This window comes from Sander lucioperca, chromosome 13, assembly GCF_008315115.2.
Source record: "Sander lucioperca isolate FBNREF2018 chromosome 13, SLUC_FBN_1.2, whole genome shotgun sequence".
NCBI lineage: Eukaryota > Metazoa > Chordata > Actinopteri > Perciformes > Percidae > Sander > Sander lucioperca.
The window spans coordinates 9,034,364-9,056,068 of NC_050185.1; the positions used below are offsets into that span (position 1 = coordinate 9,034,364).

At 41.1% G+C, this 21,705-nt stretch overlaps 1 protein-coding gene and 1 long non-coding RNA gene across 2 annotated transcripts; one reads left to right on the plus strand and one right to left on the minus strand.

Annotated features, from left to right (window-relative positions):
• Nucleotides 1-304: 304 nt before the first annotated feature.
• LOC116064783 (protocadherin alpha-C2-like) lies at nucleotides 305-21,705 on the minus strand. The gene is made up of 4 exons (XM_031320028.2): nucleotides 18,889-21,705; nucleotides 16,299-16,357; nucleotides 11,513-11,598; nucleotides 305-4,693 (listed from the first exon to the last, which is right to left on the minus strand). Exons 1-4 carry the CDS (start codon nucleotides 21,430-21,432, stop codon nucleotides 4,374-4,376), a joined length of 3,009 nt encoding a protein of 1,002 aa, XP_031175888.2. The 5' UTR covers nucleotides 21,433-21,705; the 3' UTR covers nucleotides 305-4,373.
• Nucleotides 4,588-9,773, plus strand: LOC118493003. The gene is made up of 2 exons (XR_004894937.1): nucleotides 4,588-4,701; nucleotides 9,320-9,773. It is a non-coding gene; the product is annotated as an uncharacterized LOC118493003 (long non-coding RNA).

Genomic DNA, 21,705 nt, shown 5'->3' on the forward strand with positions numbered 1-21,705 from the left:
ACAATATCCTTATACAGCATATTTCTTGGAATCGTACAATAATTACAATGTGGTGAGAATAAATGCTACATTCTGTCATCCATCTATGTTTCATTAACAGTCCAGTTCAATGCCATGACAGGCTGTTATCCAAACTCTGCCTTTGATTAATTGCAGTTTATTGTTTTAAATACTGAGCAATTAATGAACCAATAAAATATGAAGACTAAACATCCCCAGGATATAGAAGGAAGTACAGAAGGAAATATGAAAGAATTATTAAAACCACTGTAAGTTGGAATCAAGTCACAACACAGCTTAGATATTAAGATATTTAAGAAAAACTTTATTTGTGACTTATTAACAAAACACATTACCAGATTGATGAAATCATAAGAATCACTATTATCACCTTTACAATGATAAGCAGGTGTACAAAAAAGTTATTAACAGATCTGCACTGTCACAGTCGACTGAAGTGTGCCACTCACTGCCACACCCAGCGACTGAGGAACATTCACTATACACAAGCAGAGAATACATCAACTTAATTTTTTTATACCATTTTATGTTTTTTTGATTTTTTTTCTTCTCTTTTTTCAAAGGATAGATATGGAGGGTGAGTAAATGATTCGATTTCACAATAGTGTTTTTGATCATCATTTCAAAGCTTAACACAACTTTTAAGGATTGATTTTCTTATCTATGAAAATCATAAAGGTAAAAACGAAAAAGAAAAGCATTTCATAGCATAACACAATAGCATTATGTATATCTAGAAGATTAAATTCATTTTCAACAGGATAAAAAATGTGACTCTTTTAGGTTTTCCCCACAAATTACTGTTCGCAATAGTGTATATGTATGTATGTATGTTTGAATGTAGTAGGTGTGTGACTTTCAATGTGTGTGTATTGTCTTTGAGAATGTGTATCAGAGGTATATGTATTCCAATACGCATTTCCCAATGGAAAAAACATATCAATGTATATATAGTATCTATATAATATCTGTTTCCTTTGCTTATAACATGCAAACAGCCACTTGGTGATCTGACAGCACAGAAGTACACCTGAAGGAAGGGGCAGGGGGAAAGACACGTGTGCATGGGAGGGACTGATTCTGATAGATGCAGCTATATACCCCTACTGTGACTGGTAAGCCAATGTTCTAAAGAAAAGGAACACTGAGGTGAGATTTAATGACACTTTTCATTATGTTAATGCTGTTCCAATATCTACTGCTCACTAATACTCTTTCTCTACCATGCTACACCTGGGTTTCACAATGTCAGGGCCAAATAAAGCTGGTCATTTCACACAGTTCACACTTAGGTCACTGTGACACTGTGTCAAGTTTCTCTTGTACAGCACATCCCATTATTTATTTTTCTTTGCTTAGCTGCAGCAATTGAGACAAAAATGCATAATTTGAAGGTTTTGACTTGTGATAATCTTTGCTCGCTTGCTGGTCTCATCACCTCCTACTGGTGCACCATAAACAATGTCAACACTGTGCTTTACCCTCCATTAATTCCTAATTTATTCCCCCCCCCACCTTCCGAGTCAACCCCAAAGCAACCTCTTTCCACTGCTGCTGAACTGCGCTGCACTTATTTTGTAAGTGATTTTATTTGACTCAAGTTGATCAGTTGTCTCTAATGGCTGACACAGGAATAACTGCAATACCTCTGCTCGTGCAACAAAAAAGAATGGCCTGTCCAATTAAATGTCCTGTATATATTTTTTTTCTACATTAGAGCTACACAACACACTACAATGATTCCTTTTTTGCCTCTCCATCTTGTCTCACTATATCCAGCATAATCTCAGATTTTGCTAATTTGTTAGAGGTCCTTACAATGCAATATGTAAGAGATGACAGCGCTGTCAACAGTGAGCAATCAGAAGAGACACTGAAGCGCCTAAGCTCAGTTGAACCTAACAAAAGGTGTGTGTGTGTGTGTGTGTGTGTGTGTGTGGTATATGTGCAAGTGTCTGTGTGTGTGGTATATGCTCAAGTGTCTGTGTGTAGTCTGTGTGTAAAAATGCAAATACACAAATGTCACTGTGTTACGACAGCACAGTTCATTGAAGGAGAGTGACTTGAAAGATGTCGTCCCACTATGTTGATTTGAAGAAACAGGAGTAGAGGGAGGAAACAGGCAGCGGGCAAGCAAATCCTACAAGCACTGAAGCAGTCGAGACAGTGGTGCAGGGCTTGAAGAACAACTACTTAACATTCAAAGACAGAAGTAGAGGGATCAGGCTTGAACAGAAATGAAGCAACAAGCAACGTTCCTGCTTCCCAGCCATATAATATACTCCCAAAATAAGGATGGCTTTGGCCTTCTGTTTCTAGAAAGGGGTGTGTATTCTTTTAGTATATTTTTGTGTGTTCGTATGTACTGTAAGTCTGTGTGTAAGAGAGCAAGTGTGTATGTGTGAGTAAGCGGCAGAGAGAGTCAGTGTTTGTGTATAACAAATGTGTGTGTGTCTCGGACTGGGTGTCCTGATACACAGTGGGATTAAGACCCCGTTGACCTGTGTGCCGTATTCTAAGAGAAGAGGCTAGGTCAGGGGTGTGTTGCATCAGCTGCGCGTAGGTTCCCTAGCTATATCCGAAGTAGCCACTAATTCACGCATTGCTAAAACACAAGCGGTAGCACCACACAAATCTGTTACAACGTAACCTCAAGTAACAACTAAATATTTAAGCAAGCAATAAAGCAGGTGCAAATGATACGAAAATCACACAATTGCACTCACTAACAGTAAAGCAGGATTTTTTTCTTTTTTTCCTTTTTTTGCACACTTTTTTTTTTCTTCTTTAGCAATTCTATGCTATTTTGCAACGTAAGGACTATAGCAGCGAATTTGGATGTTTCTGCCCATTTTCTCCAAATTACATATTGCTGACGACTGTTTTGTGTCCTCTTTTCAGGCAGAATCTGGTTTTCATTCAACATTATATAATTAAAATCAACTGAGACTTGGTTGACATAAGGAATCCATGGTCAATTTTGCAAATGTTACGTTATTATGATAATGCAGTGCAAATTGAATCTGCACTTGAGCTACATTACCATGTGATCTGATAACAATAAAATCAGATGCTGTGTTCACTTTGATGGATTTCGTAATGTGAAAAGTTTTGAGTCTCAGCTTGTTTATTTTTGTGGTATTAAATGAAAACCTATGGCTGCCTGAAAGGTAGATAAATACCATTAAACATTCCCTAAACACAACTGTCTGCTTTGAAAAACATATCAGCAGTGACGTCAAGGATACAAGATTTAAAGAGAATGGACTGACATGCAAAACTAGTATTGTCCTTTAAGAGTCAAATATGGATTCTTTTTACCAATCGTACGTAATTTGTATGCCAATCTGGTCAACTACAAATCCATGTGGTTTGTACCAATCAGCAAGGTAATACTATTACTGATTGGCTACTCATCTGAAATCTTAATGTTATATGTAGTTACAGTCGTATAATTCCCCCGGTGTACCACGTCCATATGGCAAAATTGCATTTATTAACTTGCTAATTGCAAATTAACTAGCAGTTATGAAGCCACTACTTTATACCCTAATCTGGGAACAAACTTGCGCATAGTTGGTGCAACCCAGTCCAGGTCCTCAGCCTCAGCCATGTGCTATGCTACACTGAAACAGAGCTCTTTATTCAAGTGTGGTCCTGCTTGTCTCAGCGGTGCTAATCTCATGGTACATATACTGTATGTTGTTACTTTTTCAGTTTTTTGTTTTTTACAAAAGACCACATTTTTCTGAATTTCTACAAGGCCTCCGTAATACTGAAGACAAAAGCCTCTGATTTGTTTCCTTTTTTAGTTTGGCTTTCACTTCACCTCCAACTACTGTAGGTGAGCAAAGTAGGAAGCGGGCTGCATAAAGGCAGGGATGCCAACACAGGCAGCCTCAGCTGACAATGGTCAGATACAAATAGTACACCTTTTCAGGTGTTTTTGTTTTTATTATACAAACTGGTGGGGGTGGGGGGGGGGGGGCAGCAAATCACAAAAAAGCTAATCTAATCCAATAAAATCCATTCTGTTTGAATTTGGTCCAACCTTTAGATGAAGTCTGTCTACTAAGAACATTTGTTTACCATAAACCTTAACCTTTTTATAGGCCAAAGTTACGGGCCAAATTAGCCAAGAAAGAGAGGAAAATTTATTTAGCAAGTTCACATGGGGTGGGGAGCCAGGCCTTGTCTAATGAGGGTTTGGCCACTGTACAATGTCTATGCAAATATGGTGCAAGGAGGCTCCCTCGGTTCTACAATATGCATTTGGCTTTTTTTTTTTTTCTGGCTCTGTAATTAGGATGTTACTTTGTTGGTAGCTCTGTTTTCAAGTCAGCCCTTCTCCTCTAATCATCCCCCCCGTCATCCTTTCCTTTATCCTTCTTGTCCTTCTTGTCCTTCTTGTCCTTCTTCTTTTTCTTCTTCTTGGCCTCCTCCTTTTTGCCAAAGCTTATGAAGTCACCTTTGTCATCCACAGGGCCAGCGTCATGGCGAATAGAAATGATGGCTGGGGATCCGGGGATGATGAAGGCTTCAGGAGGAATCTCTCCGGGCTTCAGGGGCTGAGGAGGGCAGTAGCCCTGTCCGGCGGCGCCATATCTGAAGTGCCAACTGTTGCTGTCGACTCCAGCGCCCACTGGGGGTGAGAGTTCACCACCATCTCCATCTACTCAGGTGTGACGAAAAAGAAATCATGTCAAATCTGACTACTCATTACCTTTATTCAATCATCAATGTAGCCACACTGCTGCATTATCATCTTGGAAGGTAGACGTATCGCTTTCTTGCTGAGAGTTTGATGAGGAAGTCAATGTTTGTACAAATAAACAAATGAGATATAGCATGTTATTTTTTGAGTTTTAGGTGCTGGTCGGCAGATTTTGTTACTTTGTACAGAGCTCGGCTAGCTATTCCACCCTGTTTCTAGTCTTTGTGCTAAGCTAAGCTAACCAGCTGCAGGCTCCAGATACATATTTACCAAACAGATATGAAAGTGGTATCAATCTTCTTGTCAAACTTTCAGCAAGAAAGAAAATAAGTATTTCTCAAAATGTTTAAGTGTCAATTCCACAGTAGCTCTTTACACATAATATATTTTGATTGCTGGCAAGTTGTAGAAGCAGGGCAGTCCATTCTGGACTTCAGAGTTAAATCCCCCTTTGCAATTAGCTTATTCGTTGAGAATATTTTTTTCAATACCTGTCCTGCTTGTCATGCATTGGTGCTTACTGAGACTTTATCATTTGGTCTTTGAGATGTTCTTAAATCTGACATGAAGAATAATCGAAATCAAGCAAAAGCGTGGAGAGAAATAGCTTGACAATGGAGCGATAGCTACAGGGAGTGGATATTTTCAGGACAGCAATTCAGCTGAGACAAAAGGAGGGAACACTGGAGGGGGCTAACCTTTAAACAACATGGATGTTTAACTTGGCAGTGTGATTTGTATTTGGATGATGGCAACAGTTTAATCCTACTCTCATAGGAGTCCAGCGACAGGGATTCAACCTTTTTGTGCTCAAGCATGGGTGTGACAGACAGAGAAATGAACCCATTGAGCAAGACGGAAAAAAGATACTGACAAAAATGTCTATATATTGAAAAATTAGTATGTAAAGTGAAAATAAGGCATAGCTATTAGGGTCAAAAGGTTAAAGATGTCAGAATGAAAAGGAAAGAGGATGAGAGAGAGAGAGAGAGAGAGAGAGAGAGAGAGAGAGAGAGAGAGAGAGAGAGAGAGAGAGAGATGGGGGTGAGCGGGTTTTGCAGACACGGTGCTCTCAGGCTCACACCAGTTCCCTCTGCACTGACCTACTTTCAATCTGAATTTTATTTAGATCAAACACAAAAGATTCTGTTTGATTGTTCTTTGTAGGCTATTTATGACATTGCTGGAGCACTGAAATGGTTTTAAACCTATATCCCATTGCGAAGTACATCATTTAAAAAACGCATAGTGTACCACTGAGTCCTTACAAATGAGCTCATCGAGCATGAGAATACATTATATGTGTAGACTATAATAAGAGCAGATGTAATGGACAGTACCACACTGCACAATATTTAGCTTTGTATTATTTGCCCTGTTTAACCACTCCTGCAAAGAGCATACACAGCCTTTCACAGAGAGCCATTATATATTATTGAACCATGACTCACTGAAAATTGATCATATAATAACTTGGTCAATCATTGGTGTTTAAAATATAGCAGGAGAGGTCAGATATTGTGGCTTTTAGAAATAAAGCAGCAGTGTACCATTCTGACATAGAAGTATTCATTTTTAAATTACATTAAATAATTAGCATGTGAAGGAGCAGGATAACAAATAAACCATTTCAGGCCTTGACTGCTTAAAATCCTGATTTAGTTTAGCTTTGTTTTAGGTTTTTTTGATTATCATTTTGTCTCATGTTAAACATGTTTTGAATACAAACAAGCCACATGCTGCTAATTGACCCATGTCATTTAGTTTGTTTAATGATTAGTCAGTGTCAGATGTTATCATGTTAGCTTACCATTAGTGGAGTTAGTGCTATAATACTGTAATGCTAATGTCTGTTTCTGAGGATTATGACATTTGATGGTATGGTTTTTCTATTTCTATTTAATCTGGGTATTAAACCCTGGAAGAGGATCTGGTATTTTAAATAAGTCCCATTCAATGGCTGTCAATGGTTAGGTAAGGAAGATTGCTTCTCATGTGGAGGAGGACAAGCATGCTTAAAATAAACTGAAAATACAGCCAGTGAGGTAAAGGAGATGTGCAAAATACTGTGAGGCAGAATGTGGATGAGTTTCTTTAGCCAGTATTGCAGTGCATATCATTGCTGTACACAATGGACCTCCATTTCCTGTTACCTGATGCTGCTATTTAAAGGAAGGTGAGGTAATGCTCTGTCATATAGAGTTTGGGAATACTTTATTTAGACAGTATTGTATTGATAGATTACTTAAAAAAGGGTCTGTCTTTCTTTCTGTATGTAACCCTGTGATTTGAAAGCATGACATTAAACCTAATCTAGGACAGGCATTGAATATTGGCACCTCTATTGTAGAGATTCAGGCTAACAAGGACAACAAAACATAGATCGGGAAATGCTGCAAGAGCCTCCTACAGCTTTCCAAATAAACATAGATTTTTACATTAATAATTTCAAACGATTGTCTCTGTGCCCAACCAAATGTAAACACAGGAATTAGCACTCTGGGATAGCCGTGCTGGCTAACTGCACAGGGATCAACATCTGGGGCAACTTGCTGGCTTTTTATAAAATATATTTTAACAATTTGCCAGGTTAAAATATACTGTATTTTTCCTTTAAAATACAAAAGGTGTTTGCCTTTGGGAGCATGAATGTGTTCAGCAAATTCCATGACACTACAGTATGTCTGTTAGATCTTAAAATATTTTGTGTGCAAAGCTTACATTATGGAGAAGAAAGGTCAATGAGTGCACAAAATGGAAAGGGTTCATCCTCTGGGAAGTTTGGACGTGCTCAGTAAAATTCCAATCGACAAAGCCTGATGGAGGTGCCAGAGGAAAGGTCAGGGGTTCACTGAAACATGAGGCTTTATCCTCTGCAGCAAATTCACAAGAATTTAAAATTTTCAAGAAATCCGTCCAGTCATTTTTGAGATATCTTCATTTGATCAAAGTGTGTAGACATATCTTAAATTATAGTGGTTATTGTATAATAAATAAAAAAAACCTAAGATATAATTAAACCTGTGCTGATAACTGGAGTGGTAGTAAAGATGCATACTGCACTATAATTACGGTGTTCCTGCAGTGCCAAAATTGTACATGATCATTACAGTGTTTGGCTTATGTACACATGATGGGACCAGAGCAGTTCATGTCCCTATGCATGACCAAATGAGCTAAAATGTCAAGTGGCTGTGCAGTGAAAAATCTAAAACCTTGACACTGTTAATTAGAATCCTGGCCCAGGTATTAATCTGATATGTGTGTGTGTGTGTGTGTGTGTGTGTGTGTGTGTGTGTGTGTGTGTGTGTGTGTGTGTGTGTGCATGTGAAAAAGTAATTCATAACAAGCAGGTCACCTCACAACTTGTAGGAGTCGGTACAACTATGAAGAGCTTTGCTTCCCCTGTGCTACCGTTTCTCTAACGTGGAGGATTATTTCTAACTCTGCCATGTCTTCATATTAGCCTATATTTCACAGCTAACACGCATCTAAAACAGATTATTGTGTAACTGCTGGTTAGCAGGTCAGGACAGTTCCTTGTGAGGAGGTTGCCATGCCACCTGATGTAGATGTGGGTGTTTGAAGCCTCCTTTTGTGTAACCTGATGTCCTACATTTAAAATAGGCTACGTTATTTCCTGTCTAGCCCAAGATACGGTTCCATCTAAAATGAATCCCTCCGGTGCTTTGTAGCACATGCACAAATCTGATCTGAAATCTGTCGTGTAGTGCTTGTGTAAATATATGTGGCACATCATATGTATTCTGCATGAGACACATCTACCTGCAGTAAACCGTTCTTTCCTACATTATTTCATTTTAAATTACTGCGTGCCCTTTTTTCTCTTTGTAATACCGGCCCTTGCCAAGTCCCTACTCCTTTTTTTCTGTCTCTAAATCTTCCATTCAGAGATATGACCGGTTGCCATGGAAACTGCCTTCGCCCACTCCCTGCTGATGGAGGGTGCGGCTGCTGCAGCAATCTCTCAGTTAGACAGTGTTGCCAGGCAACAGGTCACATGGCGTTCCCTAGCAACAACACTACTGCAGGAACCTGCCAATCCTCTTAACCTTTCTCTTTTTCCATCCCCCCACACCTCGCTTCCCCTGTACGTCTCCTTTGCTCTTCCTCTCCAAAATTGCTTTTAATGTTACTGGATCTCTCTTTTTTCATGGTACTCTCTTATTACTGATAATAGCTTCTCTCCCCTCTGGCATCAGACACATGTCTCCTCATCTGCGCCATGGGTCACTTACATAAACACAGTTTCGAGGGTGCCGCATTTAGATGCATCACAGCATATCAGACAACTTCAACATGATAACAATTCACTGCAGACATGGAAATGTGTCACAAAAATGACTCCACCTCTTGATGCATAGTAAAGAGGATCAGCCTGCAATCCAGTACATGTCTATGCCTTAGCACTGAGCCACTCCCAACAAATTATTTCCTAATGCAACAATGCACCCCTGATAGGTCTGCAGTACACTGTGCACTCTGCTTAAAGACAATATTTGAATCTTTACATGACCAAAGAGGCTGCTTTCCATCTGCTCTAAAATACACATTTCTCTGCAGCAAACTGGCACAGAGATACTGGGAACTGGTACAGCTTATATCTCGAACAATTTCCCAGCTCTCTTTTCCACCGAGGGAAAAGCTGACAGACAGCAAGACATACTGTCACTGACTCGCCGATTGATTGACTGTGATGCGACTCCTCACCCTCAAGTCTCTACCTATGTTCTAATTCCTGCAGCTAGACAGAAAATCAATGCATGGAAGGTTGGCTGGAAGGAGGAGGGAACAGCTCACAATGTTCCAAATGCTGTTTCGAAAGTCAAAGTTTCAAAAGTTTTCAAGTCAACTGACAAAAGCTGTTAAGACATCAGCCCTGAGCCAGTGTTTCTGTGAAGCACAGGTCATGTTCGAGGCCAGTTCTACTTATAATTATGTTGTGTTGCTAACATTTTTAATGTCGACTCCCACTCAGAACAACTCATTTCTTATTAAAAAACATTTGCCTTTTTCAGTATGTGGATCTCCATGCAGCCAGCTGCTTTTATGGGAGGATGCAGTTGCTTATCTGTGGCTCTGCATAAGGGCCCCAGGCTTCTGGCACCTCTGTTAAGCTCCGTATGCACATCACACTGGAATTTAAGATAATGTAGATATTCAAAGCAAAAATCTGTCAAATCCCCTGTTTTACCATGTTGTCTGAACCAAAGTAAAAACAAAAATGAATTCAATGTATTACATACGTATAATTTAATCCATTGGACAAATTTGAATGTGTAATTGCAATGGGCATTTAGGTGTGGAGAAGTGATACTTGAATTAAACTAAAATGAGTGATTGTTAAGCCACTCGTGTGGCTTGCCCTATTGGACTCACATTTGTAAATATTGCCCTAGATATCGTCAATTAAAGGAATAGTTCGACATTTTGGGAAATGCGCTTATTCACTTTGTTGCAATGATGTTGAGATGAATGTCTGCATGATAAATACAGTATAGAGCAATGAGACGATTAGCTTAGCAAAACACCAAAAGTAGAGGGAATAAGCTAGCCTGGCTCTGTTCAATGGTAAAAACAAACAAACATTGGCCTTCTAGCACCTCTAAAGCTCACTAAATAACAGTATATTTTGTTTCTTTAATCCATACAAAAAACAAAAATGTAAAACCGTAACCTTTAGACTGCATCTTCCTATTTTTACAATTTGGATTTGGTACAGATTAAACAAATGAGATATAACGTGCTGCGGCTAGCTGTTTTCCCCTACTTCCAGTCTTTATGCTAAGCTAGCTTACTGTCTCCTGGCTCTAGCTTAATCTTTAGCATACAGGCATGAGAGTTGAATCAATCTTCTCATCTAACCCTCGGCAAGAAAACGTACAAGCGTATTTCCCAAAAAGTTGAACCAGTTAACCATTCCAGTTAACTTAGTTAACTATTCCTTAGTTAATCAGACAAATTGTTTAAAATGTAAAGCAAGTTGTAAAACAGTGCAGAAAGCATTGGAAGAACATGGAGTTTAGTTTGTGTGACCTATATGGGGATGTTAGTTGCTGGGATGTCCAATGAGAAGCATGTGCCTGTGTAAAATGAATGAATGCAGAAAATACTCAGGGTCTTTTGATTGAATAAAGATCTTATTATTGCCCCATCCGGTCTCCCTGAAGATTCTTTGATTCAACAAATCGGCTTAAGAAAATCCACAACACTTTAATAGCTAATATATTCGTTTTAATTATACCATGGGCTGTGGTAGGTTATGCCTAATAATGTAATTATTAGTTTTTTATCCGGTATATACGAATACCTTTCACAGCCTACTGTATTTGTGAACGCCAGTGTTGATTCTTCACCTGCCAGCAGTTAGCTTCATTGGGAGGGAGTAACCAAGTCACAAGTGCAGCGACAAGGATAAGGACCATTGCTGGCTTCCCACTCATTATCTTTTTGGCACACACAACTCAGGTACCAGGTGTTCAAATCCCAGGTACCTGCTTCCTTTCAACAAATAGCTTGGAGATGTACACATTACATAAAGACATTTCATTACAGCTCTTAAACAGTCTCTACTTTTGATACATAGATTTTAAAGCAAGATTAATGAAATGTTGCTCAGTTTTCTTTTGTTCAAATGTAGATGTAAAACAGGCAAGATCAGTTTTGTATATCAGTTTTCTGTCACCGTTGCCCCAAAGAAGCTGACACTCTTCTGCTGGTTTGTCACTCTGTCCTGACTGCCAGACTTGTACTCACCTGCAGCGCTGGACACAGTGGGCCAGTTCTGGACCAGCATCCCCTGGGCTCCATGCATCACAGAGGACTCCTCCATGTGGACCGAACTGAAAGTCAGAACACATTCAGCAAACTCAATGAGAAACATTTAATCAAATATAGATCCAGTAAAATAATAGAAATATTCATATTGACTTCATGCAGTTCTTAAAATGTTGCTGCTTGAAACCTAAGGTTCTGCTCATTACCAGATAGGTGGTGGCTTTCGTCTGATGAATTTGGTCTTGTGTGTAATCTGGCCCCTGATTTCATGGCTTACTTAAAGTTGGGGTAGATGTTTTTGTTTTTTGGAGTCACTGGGCAAAAACTCCATAATAATCTTTCAGCATATTGATGCTACCCTTTTTTGCCTTTTCGCTGCATCCTTACCACAGGGTGTTACCGTCCTGACTGCCATGTTAACAGCGGGGATTGCCCAATGAGAGCACCCTAGCGATGAGAAGACCAGTTCTTTTAAGTAACCCACTGCATAAGGTATAGTTCATTCAGTAGAGAATATTATAGATCCAAGACGAATTTGACCGAAGGGCAGGACTGACAGAAAAGTCACAATTACAAATCTGTCTGCTAACTCAGCACCACTGACAGCGCCAAGGATTTATCAATGCAATTAGGCTACTGATATTTCAGAGCCATGGTCAGGGCCATAGATTCTGAGTTGCACAAACCTCAGTCAGATAAAGGATCAATGAGTCAGACATACTAGAATAACATATTTAGCTAAACAACACCTCTGCCCCTGCACTCTCTCTGCTACTCGGGGATGGACAGGGTGGATGGCAGGTTAACAAGGGCATTTTGGTCATTTGGCTAACAATGGGGATGTCATTCCCCCTCATCCCTATTCAAATCACCTACTAAGTATATGGCACTGCTGGTGACTATAGAGAAGAAGCCGTTTTTTAAAGTTTCGCTACAGTAAGTTTAGTATCTTCATTGTGTTTCAGTAATTTTGTAGCTCCTTAGTAACATAGGACTTGCTGTTGTTTAGAGTATTGTGTCACTCCTTAATCTTTATTTTCCAACAAATAAAAACTTGTTTAGGAACCGGTATCGAAGTCACGGTATTGATATCGGTACCGGTATCTGACATTTTTTGAATGATACCCAGCCCTAATCTTTATTATCCCCGGAGGGCAATTTGGTTTACAGCCATCAGTAGGCTACATAGATAACAAGCACACCATAAAAAAACCAACAAAATCATTACAAGAGTTACATTTTAAGAAAGTCTTTCACAATGCTGATGGCAGCAGGGAATAAATGACCGTTTGAACCTATTCGTTCTGCATCGCAGGAGATTGTATCTGCTGGTAGCAACAAAAATTCACACCCCAGTGGATGGCTCGGATCAGCCAAGATGGACTTGGCTTTCTTTAACGATCGGTCCTTATACAGGTCATGGAGATTGTTCAATGGTGTTCCAACAATTTTGCTGCACACCTTAACAATGCCTTGACAAGTACCAATGGGGCTGAAGAACATACAAATAAATATGACAACACAGAATCCCTAAAAATGTATCTTTACATTTAGAAACTAATGCTATAATAAACATAGAAAGGCAAGTAGGCTGAGATATTTCCCCCCATACATTCATAATGACTATAGAGCTCACTGTATAGGAGGACCTACCCTGACTGGGGCCTCTGCAATGCAGCACATCCAGCATCTATCTCAAACAACAACACACTTACAGTGTGTGTTATGTTGAATAGGGATTTGTTATGAATATAAAATGGCCGTGTACATTCTGAGCAGTGTGGGTTTCAAGCTTTGCCATAAGCAAAGGTGCTGGTGTAATGTGTGAGAATATGACACATATAGTGGTGTTTTCTTCACTGACTGACTACACTACAGTAAGAATGTGGGTCAGTAATGTTGGTGCTACACGCTGTGTGATACATTACAGCATGCGTGTGTTGGGGTTAAGTGTTAATATGAGCCTCTCTGTGTCTATGCGTGTTACAGGCACTGCCATTTTAGAGACGGCAGCGGCAAATTGCAATGATGATTTATGTTAATCCATGTCATGTTGCAGTGACTTGATGACATGATGCACATTATGATACCTTCCACGCCATAGAAATTAACACTAATATCCAATTAAATCAAACTTAGACAGAGCAGAAGACTGCACAACTGAGCAGTAAGCATTGCTGGCATGAAATTATGAAAATGCATTACAAATTATACACATGTGGAAGTAAAACTCATTAGTCCTTAACATTCCAGCTGTCCTCATATCAAATTAGCAAAACACTTCATTACATATTTTAATACAACTTTTGTGGTCTCATTTACGCGTAGGATCCTTACTAAAAGTACGTACGTACGTACGCCCAAAAGCCAAAAATGGCGTACGCCAAAAAAATTCAGATTTAAAAAACCGTGCATACGCACATCTGTAAGTAATGTTCCCTTTATAAATCACAGATTACCTACAAGTGTGCGTACGTGAATCAACATCTTATCCCGCCCTGAACACGCCCATTTTTAACCATAAATAGTCAATGCAAAGCACCTCATTAATGCTGATCAGTGTGTCAATGACCCTGGCAGTTGTTCTTTCGTTACGCCGAATCATGACGACTGGCGGGGAAAAAGCAAAAAACTTCTCAGACGCTCGGGAATTGCTGCAAATTGAATTATAATTCTGGCCTGTTCTCGCACAGTGTAGGGAAACCTGACTACCTATATTAATAATACCGTCCAAAACGGCAGGCATTATGGCACTCAGGGACAGCTTCGATATACCAGACCTATATAATAAGGTTTAACAGAACTATATTATATCCAAACAAGCCTTAGTGATAAAGTTGAAGATTATATATAATATTTATATTAAACACATAGCTTTCTACCATTTCCCTCTGGAAACAGCCGGTGGCCCCCAGAGTGGCGAGGACCTGTGTTTGGACCGGGATGGCACGGTTCCAGCACTTTGCCCTCTCTACTGGACCCAATTCAGTAAAGAGATTCAAGAGCACAGCTTTAGGGAATTTAAATCAGCATATTAGCCAGTCATTGTCATGGTCCCTGAAGTCTCTCTCTCTCCTGATTCTTCCATTGGCGTAGTCCTCCTGCAGGGCCAGCAGTGCCATCATGCAGCATGACGCACGGGGGTCACCGCAGTATTTAAAGTGTTTACAACAACTTGTGATTGTTAACACCTTGCCAAAATCACAGCATCGAGTAGTGGTACCCCCCCATCCAGAGATACAATTTGAAGATGAAAGTCTAATAGGTAAACACACTTTTCTTCATGCAGGTTTTGTCACGAACATATAGAGTTTAACGATTGCGCGAGAGCTTGACAGCTGTATTTTCAGACTTTGACATTTGATCATATATGCACAGTATTAAAGACAGATATTTAGTTATTTACACTGTGTTCTGCAGTTATCTAATGCTAGGGTATTTAATGCTATCCTGTATTCCATGCAGTCAGGCCATCTCCTCCTCCTTCGGTCCATAGCGGACAATGTGACGGTGAGACAGCACCGATTAAATATTTAGAAAGTTTTTTTATTTAAGATTTGAGTTGGATTTTACAAGTTGTTTATGGAACAAGTATCACTCAGTACAAGCGCAAATAACACTGCTGGATTTAATCTTCATGATAACGTGGATTATATGGAGTGAAAAAATGTGCGTGAGGTATCAAAACTTGAACATATTAACGTTATTCCCACATTTACTTTCTGCAGTCTGACTTCGAATCACCACCTCACCATCTGTGTCGCCAGTTCCCATTGTCTCCAAAATGTGCGTACGCATGTGTCAGAGTTTGCGTGGAGGACCGCGCATTCTCCCGTCAAGTTTGTTTTCTTATAAATCACAACCTTTGTGTGGGAAGTGGCGTAACGCACATTTTCAGCCCTGTTTTGTGCGGGCGCCACGTTTATGAATGAGACCCCTGATCATTACAAAAATTAAGTGACAGATGTAAATACAAAAAAAAAATATTGTATTACAATTTTGGTCGGATCCTCTTGATTTCAGTATTCTCTGATTTGCAGTAGGTACCTAATGAGAATACAATCTTTAGATCAATCTTTAATTGGGATTTGGTCAAGCATTGAGGCGTATGCAGCCATTATTAGAAAAACTGAGTGCATGCCACTGAACTCACTATTTAAACTAGAGTCCAAAATGTCCTCTGCTGTCTGTGTTCACAACTTCTCCCTTCATCTCTGGACAGAAATATAAAAATCTGCACTGAAAGGCACACACGTATGGGGCAGTTGTACATGCAGACACTGATGCATGTGTGCATCTGATAATGTGAGAAAGGTCATAGTCAGCTCATTTGTCCTTCATGCTTCCTGCTTAAAGACTGGGGGAAGCGACACTCAGAATGTAGATGACCTATATAGTATTACACTGCAGAGGAGGAGTGCTATGCATTCACTGATGGGAGCTGCAGATGGCTTTTCCCAAAGGAAGAGGACAGGGTTGAGGTTCAAACTGATGATGAGGGGCCACTAGCGGTCATTTCATGGCAGATAACTGATCTTCAGTATTGTATTGCAGTGTCTTGTGATGAAATTCAGCCGAAATCTGATGTGTCAATAAATATTGTATTTAGAGATACCATACATTGCAGCTGTGGCAAAGAGCACAATGAGGGGACACTGTTGTGGCACCAGACTGTGTGTGTAGACCAGAGTGAGTAGCATGAATAGGTGTAAGTTTTTGTAGATGATTAAAAGTTGCAAAAGAGTTAAAGATGAAAAGTGCTTACCTCTGCATCCCTGCCCTCAAAGATGCAGAATATCGCCAGTCAGCATTCGGGGCTTTCGGCTGAGCGAGCAAGAGGTAGAGAGAGAGAGAGAGAGAAAGAGAGAGAGAAGAGGGGAAAAAAGACAAGAGAGAGAAAGAGAGACACAGGAGGGAAGAGAGAGGAGTTTAGTTTAATTTCATACAGTGCAGAGCCAGGCTGGGCCATGGTCTCATCAATTAATCATGATACACATCTTAGCTCTGGACGTGATAGGAACACTGCAGTTGTGTTCCCCATTGCAAACACACACACACACACACACACACACACACACACACACACACACACACATATTGATATCCCCCTCCACACACACACACACACACACACACACACACACACACACAGGAGTATCTGTCTGCACCTAATGAACCTGGGCTGAGTGCTTGGAACTCCCAGCAGTCCTCTGGTAAATTATTGCCTTTAAAAACCAATAAGCAAGAACCATCATTGCCAGGGCAACCACATCCTATACATCTGGTCTGTGTTAGCCCAGTGTGAAAGGCAATCCTATACAAGTGGTATCGCAAATGTGTAGGACAAATCAATAATATTTTTTACTCTATGGTCTGTCTTATATTAAGTAATTCCATTTTCTTCCATCTTTCTTGCTTTGGAGATTTACTTGATTCAGATGAATGTATAGCTCCATAACTTTGCTATTATTAAACTGGAGCAACTTTAGACACATTTTATTGGTAGTACATGTATGCGCTAAAATAAATTTATGAACAATATATTTAAATGTTTCTTAAAACACAGGAAATTAGGAAATATTGGTGACATTAGAATACACTGCCTGGACAAAGACTTTCTTGGCTAAATATGTACATGTATTTAAAATCTCCCTACATTAGTTTTAATAGTGTCAAGTTAGTTTTTGGACTTTTGGAGTCACCATGTTAAGACTGCCAGGACTCTCATTCATTTTCCTTTGGTGATAGCCAAATGTTGTTGATGAATGTGCCTTTATATTCAAAGAACCATATGAATTTCATTGGGGGAAAAGTCCTCTTTCATGGCCGTAAATTATGCCTGATTATGCCTACTCATTACTTTACTCATGAGTAGGTACTGTGCACATGCACTGTACGAAATGCGTGTGTAACATCATAATGACATTTGTGTAAGACTAATGCTAAAATCTGTCAACACTATGTGGGTTGTAACCTTGGACATCAAGAACGCTGAAAAATGAAAAATGTGTTAAAAGACACAAACGTGCTCAGGCAGTAGCAAGTGTCCCAGATAAAGATGGCACATTATGTTCCTCAGTTCAATTCAGAGGGGAGTATTTTCTACTGCAAGACCCAGCCTCTTTGAGTAAATCTAATTTGCAGGGCTGGGGAACAGAGGCTGGCGGTTAATTTAATTTACACTGCTACACTTGTCTTGATAAGAGACTTTCTTATAACTAATGTACCAGTGGCTGGCACCTGATCATAAAAATAATGCATTCTGAGATAACCTATAGGAGCATTTGCCTCAAAAGGACATTAGCAATTATATATTCCAATATTTGAAGCACCAATCTCGCTAACACGTCTCTCAACATTAGAGTAGAATTTATTTACACAGAAATCTCTACAAGAGTCAAAACTGGACTCTTTAAATAGTCATGAACATTTCAACATTTAAGGGCCACATAAATGGTGCATATATGGCTAGGAAAGCAGGTATGCAGGATTTTTCAATTGTTACCTCTATATTACTAGTATTTTAGGTGTGTTTTTGCAATATTTCATGTAAATCAGGATTGTTGATACAGTGGTAGGAAAAGGAGTTCACTGTTTCACTCATCTAGAATAGTTGTGGCTCAGAGAATTATATCATTGAATTGTAATGCAGCCTTTAAGACCATGAAACTAAAATTTCAGGAGGTAAATGCATATCTTTTACATAGACAGAGGCAACAACAACTAGTCCTGCCAGCCCTTTTTTTCAAGTCAACTAACCCCAACTGCTTCTGTGTAACAGTTTTACTCACACACACACACACACACACACACACACACACACACACACACACACACACACAGCCACCCACACACACAAGTCAAACCCACTTGCACAGAGAATGAGCCAGTAGTGAAGACTGCATGACCTGTTCTTAGTGTAGATGTGATGACAATGTCAAACTGAAACACAAATCTCTGAATCATCAGAAATAACATAGGACCCTGAAAAAGCATCAGGCCTGACACTAATGCAGTGTGAGTGCTGAGCTGGGCTGGGCTGAGCTACGCGACAGCACAGTACAAGTGGGAACTGAACAAAGAGAATGATGCTGGCAAGGATTGAATTCATTGCAGGAGGGGAACAAACTTGACATATAGGAATATCATCCCCCTGCTGCAATACAATACTGACAAAAATTGGGACAATGCATGCTGTTGCAATAACCGTAATAAAAAGGCATGTTGATTATGTACTTAAAAGGGTCTTACATTGTTTGGAGCTAAATAAAATTTCATTAAAGCCACTAATATTCAAACATTCACGACCTTCTAGTTATGCGGACAAAGGTAAACATAAAAAATGAATGACACACCTCTGGGCAGAGTTGCATCGAGGCATCAGGCATACTCAGTCTGCGTACAAATCCACTTCCACTCGTGAAGAAGCGGTCGGCACCGCTGCCCCAGGTGCCACTGATAGGACGTCCTGTGTTGTAGAACATGAAAGTGTCACTGCCAGAGGTGGCTGTCAGGCAGGTCTTGTAGCAGTAAGTCTTTGTGAGGGAGCCATTCCCACGCACTTCGATGTAGTGAGGCTCCACTTTAAGGTCTCTCCGAAGCACCACGTTGTTATTAGGCTGTGCCCCGGGTCCTCCAACACCGCCTCCCCCACCTGCACTTACACTGCTGCTCCCACCATCTGGAGGGGGCTTCTGTGACACACAGCAAGGGGAGCAGGACCCAGGCTGGGTGCAGTATGCATGGCAGCGGACGATGGCCAGCACCACCACAGTGACTAGGAAAACAAAGGTGGTGGCACTCAAAGCAACGATCAAGTAGAGGGTCACGTTGGAGAAAAGCAGTGTGCTATGAGGTCGGATGATCCTCTTGGGGTCAGGAGCCACTTTGGGTGGCACCTCCATGACAGCCACATTGATGGTGGCGGTGGAGGAAAGCGCAGGCTGTCCGTGGTCCTTCACGACAACGGTTAGAGCAAAGGAGGTGGAGTTGTCCTCCAGGATCCTCCGAGTGGTCCTGATCTCACCGGTGTGTTCGTGCACCTTGAACAAGTCCAGGTCAGTGGCCGTCTCCAGCACGTACACCAGCCAGGCATTTGGACCAGCGTCTGCATCATATGCCACCACTTTGGTCACCATGGCACCAGGCTCTGCATTCTTTTGTACCGTTTCCAAGGAGCGCGTGCCATTGCCGGGAGGTTTGACTATCAGTGGTGCATGGTCATTCTGATCCATTATGTAGATGTAGACAGTGGCGACACGGCTGAGTGGAGGAATGCCCCCATCTTGGGCTTTGACCTGGAAGTGAAACTCTCTCAGTGACTCATAGTCAAAGGCTCGCAGGGCATAAGCCTCTCCTGTATCGGCCTTCACAGATACATACGAGGTGACAGGGATGCCATGGTTGTTGTCATTGAGCACTGTGTAGGTGATGCGTGCGTTCTCTTTGATGTCTGCGTCTTGAGCTTTCACAGTACACAAAGAGGCCCCAGGGGCATTGTTCTCAGCCACATAGACAGTATATGAAGTCTGTTCAAATCGCGGTGGGTTATCATTAACATCAGCCACATCCACCTGTATGGTCTTCTGGGAGGAAAGGGGAGGGTGTCCTCCATCTGTGGCACTCAGAGTGACATTGTAGGCATCGGTGGTCTCGCGGTCTAAGAAGGCTGAGGTAACCAGAGTGTAGTAATTTCTGAATGACTTGATCTTGAATGGAAGGCCTGCTGGGATCTCTAAGCTCACCTGCTTGTTAGCACCAGAGTCTCGATCAGTAACACTAATGAGGGCCACGACTGTGTCTGCACGGGCATCCTCCCTCACGGGGCTAGACAGAGATGACAGCACTATCTGAGGGACGTTGTCATTGACATCCACCACCTCTACCACTACCTTGCAGTGTGCTGCGACGGCCCCAGGGCCTTTGTCCATCGCCTGGATGTACATCTCATAGGAGTTGGTCTCTTCATAGTCAACATTGCTCCTCACTCTTATTTCTCCCGTGTTAGTGTTCATGCTGAACATCTGCCTCACTCTCTCAGGCGTGTAGCTGCTGAAAGAGTAATAAACCTCTCCATTTGTGCCCTCATCCAGATCAGTTGCATTCAGTTTAATTACCAGGGTGTCTTTGGGCGAATTCTCTAACAGTTTCACCTTGTACACTGAGCTGTCGAACGTGGGGACATTGTCGTTTGAGTCCAGGACCCGGACATTGATTTTGGCCGTGCCTGTTTTCTCTGGCGTCCCACCATCCACAGCACTTAGAATTAATTGGTGGTAAGGCGTCTGTTCGCGATCAACTGGCTTTTTGAGCACAAGCTCGACGTGCTTTGTATTTAGCGAGGGCTTGTTAGATACCAGCGCGAAATGGTCGTTTGTGCTAAGCTGATACATACGAACTGAATTGGACCCAATGTCTGGGTCTTGAGCGTTTTCAATTGGGTAACGAGACCCTGGTAAAGCAGATTCTGTGATTTCCAGTTGATATTCTTCTGTGAGGAACTGCGGCGCATTATCATTTGCATCCACAATCTCCACCTCGACATGGTGCACCTCAGTGGGGTTTTCGACCAGCACCTCCAAATTAATGAGGCAGGTGTTGGATAAATCACACAGTGCCTCCCTGTCGATCCTTTCATTGACAAGTAATTTCCCATTTTGAGGGTTGACAATCACATAGCGTTTGCCACTGTTGGAGGTTACCTTGATTTTTCGGGTGGCGAGCTTTCGAATATCCAGCCCCAAGTCATGCGCCAGATCACCGACCAGTGCCCCATTTTCTAGCTCTTCCGTAATAGAATATCGCAATTGTCCAAACGAAAGGCCACAAAATAAGGAAAATATCACTAAATAAAAAGGCACATTATTCCCTATCCAGTTGTATATCCCCGCCACAGCCATTGCAAGCTCATAGGATCCGCAGACGGATTAAACGCAGCCTTCCGCCTTTTTAGCTTGCAGTATCTTGCATCCCAGCACCTCATTAAGGTGGGCTAATTGGTCTCCCGGTGAATGAAACACAAGCGGCTCATCCATTGTGCTACCCGGCTGAGGTGAATCCTCTCCAGCGCACCCATATTTCCTTTGTCCGTGATGCGCTTTTTTTGTCTCCAATGCGCGCTGCTGACGGGTGTGTTTCCCTGCCGCTGGAGCTGTGAGATCCGTCAAGACTGT